Source organism: Aspergillus nomiae (assembly GCF_001204775.2).
Source record: "Aspergillus nomiae NRRL 13137 chromosome Unknown contig00351, whole genome shotgun sequence".
Lineage (NCBI taxonomy): Eukaryota > Fungi > Ascomycota > Eurotiomycetes > Eurotiales > Aspergillaceae > Aspergillus > Aspergillus nomiae.
In genome coordinates this window covers 3,974-9,193 of record NW_015378406.1, presented here as the reverse complement: position 1 = coordinate 9,193, position 5,220 = coordinate 3,974, and the positions used below count along the sequence as shown (strand labels likewise).

General features: G+C 48.6%; 1 protein-coding gene across 1 annotated transcript; it reads left to right on the top strand.

Annotated features, from left to right (window-relative positions):
• On the top strand, nucleotides 1-1,586 carry ANOM_009711 (casein kinase I; the record flags this gene model as incomplete). Its single annotated transcript, XM_015554967.1, has 5 exons — nucleotides 1-145; nucleotides 201-270; nucleotides 328-476; nucleotides 528-933; nucleotides 1,003-1,586. Exons 1-5 carry the CDS (start codon nucleotides 17-19, stop codon nucleotides 1,584-1,586), a joined length of 1,338 nt encoding a protein of 445 aa, XP_015403297.1. The 5' UTR covers nucleotides 1-16.
• Nucleotides 1,587-5,220: the final 3,634 nt, after the last annotated feature.

The window sequence follows — 5,220 nt, the reverse complement described above, 5'->3', positions numbered from 1 at the left end:
AATACCCATTGCAACCATGGCGTCCTCGTCGTCCAACGTTGTGGGTGTCCACTACAGAGTGGGAAAGAAGATCGGTGAAGGATCGTTCGGTGTAATCTTTGAGGGCACAAACCTTTTGAATAACCAGCAGGTGGCCATTAAATTCGTGCGTGCATTGTCCCAATGGAGGAGAAGGACACTCGACATACTGACAGCTCCAGGAACCACGGAAAAGCGATGCACCGCAACTCCGCGATGAGTATCGGACGTACAAGATTCTGGTCGGATGCCGTAAGTCCTGGACGAGCTTACTCATATAACAGAAGACATTGTTCTGATTGAACGCAGCGGGCATTCCCAATGTCTATTACTTCGGCCAGGAGGGTTTGCATAACATCTTGGTGATCGACCTTCTCGGTCCGAGTCTGGAGGATCTTTTCGATCACTGTAATCGTCGCTTTTCGACAAAGACAGTTGTGATGGTGGCTAAGCAGATGGTGCGTTGTACTGACGATCTTGTATGCATATCGTCTAACAGTTATCTTCAGCTCTCTCGTGTCCAAACGATTCACGAGAAAAACCTAATCTACCGTGACATCAAGCCCGACAACTTCCTCATTGGCCGCCCTAATTCCAAGGCTGCCAACGTTATCCATGTTGTCGACTTCGGTATGGCCAAGCAATATCGCGACCCAAAGACCAAGCAGCACATCCCTTATCGTGAGCGAAAGTCGCTGTCCGGTACAGCTCGCTACATGAGTATCAACACCCACCTGGGCCGGGAGCAATCCCGGAGAGATGACCTGGAAGCTCTGGGTCACGTTTTCATGTACTTCTTGAGAGGAGGCCTTCCGTGGCAAGGACTTAAAGCCGCGACGAACAAGCAGAAGTACGAGAAGATTGGTGAGAAGAAACAGACCACTGCTATCAAGGATCTGTGCGAAGGATTTCCTGGTACTAACCCCCGATCTTTTCTTTTTTTTTTCTACTTCAGCGCAGCCATGCTGACCCGTTGAACTATAGAAGAGTTTACGAAGTACCTCACTTATGTCCGCAACCTTGGGTTCGAAGACACACCGGATTACGACTACTTGAGAGACTTGCTCACGCAAGCCTTGAAGAACGCAGGAGAGGTCGAAGATGGCGAATATGACTGGATGAAGCTCAACAATGGAAGAGGATGGGAGTACAAGTCGTACTCGTCCCAGCAGCATCTCCACAACAATGCACTCCCCAACTCGTCTGCTCGTGAGCTTCATGCCCAGCAGCTACGCAGCAGCCAGAGGCCCGGTGTAACAGCAGACCGTTTAAACGCCGCGCAGCCCCCGCCCCCTTCTCCGGCGAAGCCGGGAGCAGGGAAGACGCGCGAGCGGCAAAACGTCCAAGGCGGGATGCCACCGAAGCGCCAGAGCGGGGGGATGGACACCACACCGACGGTGTCCACTCAGGCACAGTTCCAGAACTCGAACGCCAACATTCCGGGTCGCATGGGAAGCCCAGCCAACCCGACGAAGAATAGTCAGCAAGGCCCAGGCGCTCAAGGGAACAATGAGCCGCAGCCCACTTTCGTTCAGAAAGTGATGAAAGCATTATGCTGCGGTAGGTGACCATGCTGATGCTCAGGTGTCATGCCTTTTCGCTTATGCAGCTTTCCAGGTTGATACTCGGTTAAGCACAGGGAATGTAATTTTACATCATGTTGGCTTTCGACTTTCTTTCGTTCTTTCTTGTCTTCGCGCTCTCGGGAGGGTTGAAAGACAACATGCAATTATACTCTGTTATAAACCAGACGCTCCCCATCTCCTTGAACCAAGCTTGGAAGGCTTTTGCAGACACTGCTGGCAGATGAGCACAAGATGGATAGGGGTGGGTATATTGTTTTCCTTATTCTTCTGTCAACGATGGAATGGGTTTCGGATCGAGCAAACCGCTCGCCCGCCCGGTTTCATCTCGACGCTGCAAAATTAATACAGCTCGAAGCGGACCGGTCACGAATAGAGCGGCCCTCATTTCACACCTCGACGTCTCATCACACTCGTCATCTTCGACACTCTTTTCATGGTGCTACGGCTCGGAACGGCGAATTTGCGATTATTCTGCTTTGTGCGATTTCCTTTTCTTTTTCCCTTACCCGCATTCTGGCGTGAGCCATTTAATACTAGATTCTTGTGTGTCAGATTACATATCGTTGCCCTATCCTCATCCTTTTTCCGACCATCTCGACCTCTTTCACCTCTGGCCGTCTCTGTGCTCTCAGTTCATTGTGGCTGGTTCTTCGATGGTAATATTAATGACGTGGCGGAAGGGCATTTGGCATCTGATGGAAGAGTCCTCGCGTTTCAACCAGCAGTGACCTATTTACAAAGCATTTAAGACTATAAATGTTTGAATATGCCCCATGGGATACGTCGCAGGACAAATGGGTCCATCGGTCAAGGAGTTTATGTGGAAGCAGCCTGTGGCTGTTCGGTTTCCTTTTTTTTTTCCTTTTTATTCTTTTCTTTTGCCTTTGTTTCTTGTCTGTGTACGTCTTGTGTCTATCTGCAGGGGTCATTCAGATGTCGCCTCATCGGTTGGATTTGTACTTGCCTATACCTTTACAATTGTCAGCAAAAAGCCAAAACAATGAGTGGATTGATCAACTGTGACCTGGTTCATGCCCCTTAGACGAGATTGATGTGCTTACTGCCGATCTTGTCGTACTCCCCGGTCGGGTTGTTGCAGGATTGAAGGGGACCAGAGAGGCAATGTCCTATATCTTTCCGTTCCCGTTAAATCTACTGTTTGTTTCTCAACGTGTTTGGGCAGCGAGTTGATCGTGTGGGTTCAAGATAGCATTCTTTGATTTGTTGCATTGGGGCCGATTCGCTCTGCCAGTGTATAAGACAGTCTGATAGCGTAGAGTAATTATACCAAGCATTTTATGTTCAATCCAGTCTTTCCTCACGATCTGATCGGCTGACGGGACCAGCCATTCAAGTCGATGGGCAGGAAGCAAGGATGTATGATTCTATTGGGTGTTACTCGAGTATCCAGAAGACGACTCCTGCATGATCCGTGACAAGTTGCAGACTGAGACTTGCCAACACTAGTGGCAAGGCCATGGACATGGGTCTGAAGGGTGGCATCTCAGCGCAGCAACACTAAGAGTGGCATCCCTGTCCCTGTCACTCCAGGATTGGCCGTTAGCACCAGGATCAGTCTGCCGTGCTGCAGAAACGTTGTCAGTGGTGGCCATTGGTTGACAGGTGCAGATCGTTCCGAGTCCTTCATTCGCGTCTGAGTCTGCTAGCCTGATTGATTGACATCTTCACGTCATTGGAGATGAGATGGTCTGAGGTATGAGGTATGAGGTGTGTGACATGAATGCCGTCCTCCTATGGGTTCGGTTCACCTTTGCAACACCGGCCTTGCCTGACTTCCTAACCATCTAACCATCTGTAGGTATTTTCATCTGGCTGAGGGGGGTGTGCCCTCAGTCTGACGATTATTTATGCATGTAACTGCGGAAAGATAGGGATATGTTTGAAGCATCCCCGTCTCTTGGATAGTAGTAGGAGTAGTACCATGCTCATTCGCTGGGCTGTGCTGTACATAATGATCTTCTTCATCTGGTTATGCAAGCCAGCATCGACTGCCTGTTTCTCTCGTCGGCGAGTTCCGTCACAGGATGAATAGCATTAATTCTCCATTCTCTCGGTGGGTACTCCTCACTAAACGGACTGGGATCAGAATCATGGGGTCCCCATTATTTCCCTCTTCGTTTTTTCTAAACCCCCCACAGTCCAAGTCTAGACTTGAGGAGTTGTCCTCCCTTTGTAGGACCAATAATGTGAGCCATCATGTATCCGCTGCTAACGAAGTGGTCCTGTACTTATCTTGATTAAGAAGGTCCGTTACTGGTCGATTGGAGTCACCAGCACAAATTATGGAGTCCAACGTAGATTACTAACGCTTTAGCGCAACTATCGTACCTTAGGCACTTTTTTTGAAGATCATGCCACAACATTTCTCTCTGACTGGTGTCTCTCGTGTTGTTGCTAGCCCCTCTCCTGGTTAACCGCGGATTTGCCGGCCCTTAGGGTATTGATGTCACGAGGCACTGGCCTATCTCGCTTTGACTCTTGAAACTTCATCTGTTGATCAGTTAGTCACGGTGGAGAGAGCGCCGATGATGTCTGTGTGTCTGTGTGGTAAAGTTGTTTGTGCGTCTTACGAAACGGAGAAATTGTGGATCAGTTGATGATGGCGTGGTGAGTGTTTTTCCATTCCCATGCGCTTGGAAAGGAAATTAGGAGCATACACAGGGGCACTCCCTTATATCCCACATCGCAAACAATGAGCATCCACACTTGTTCCAGAAAGAATAATTGCCTACACCGTTAGTTTCCCGTTTGTCTGCCAACTGTTTCCAACGTGTCGTCCGATTCGCGACGCCATGACACGTGGATGTGATACGTTGTTCAGTAGGATACCGACTTGGGAGCTGTTGGAACGGTTGGAATTTGAGTAAAACCTTCTATGCGAGGGCTTGATTGGCAGTGATGGGCGGTCTCGAGCTGTGTGGTTCTCTCACTAGCTATTTTGATAGCTCCTATGCATAATGCATATACCTTCGGTAGGTCAGGAGCTTGACCATGCGTTCTCGACTTCCTCTGCTTTTTGAATTTGATTTATTTATTTATTTTTTGCTCCCTGCTTATCTATAAGCGTTTATATACGAACTACTAAACACAAAAAGTTACTCGTACTAGCCGAACTATACACAATCCCATTGTGATATAGAGATATATTGTTCCACTCCACCCACCAGATGCAATTGCCACCAGCAAAAGAAAAACCACCGAGTCAGTGAATCCGGGTCAGGCTTGTTCCAAATTGGCGATTGCGTACACAGGCCTCGATATCTCGCAAGAAGACGCCCGAATCTCGAGAGCCAGATAAACTAAGTCGATCCACTGCGAACTAAACGGATGGATACCTGAGATAGTGCTTCGCGCTTTTGCGCTACCCATTTGGGGGGGAGGAGGTCCCACTCCGGTTCCTCGGAAAACTACAGTCTCCATCTTTCTACTTCGTATTATCAATTTGTCCCAATGATAAGGCCATATCTTTCCACGTTGCGTGTGTTGGGTCTATTGCGTTGATATTGGTAATAGTGATTCACATCTTACTCTGGCTTTATCCGGAGTATAGCCGCACTACTCCCAATAGATGGATAGCACCATTGAATGAAATTCA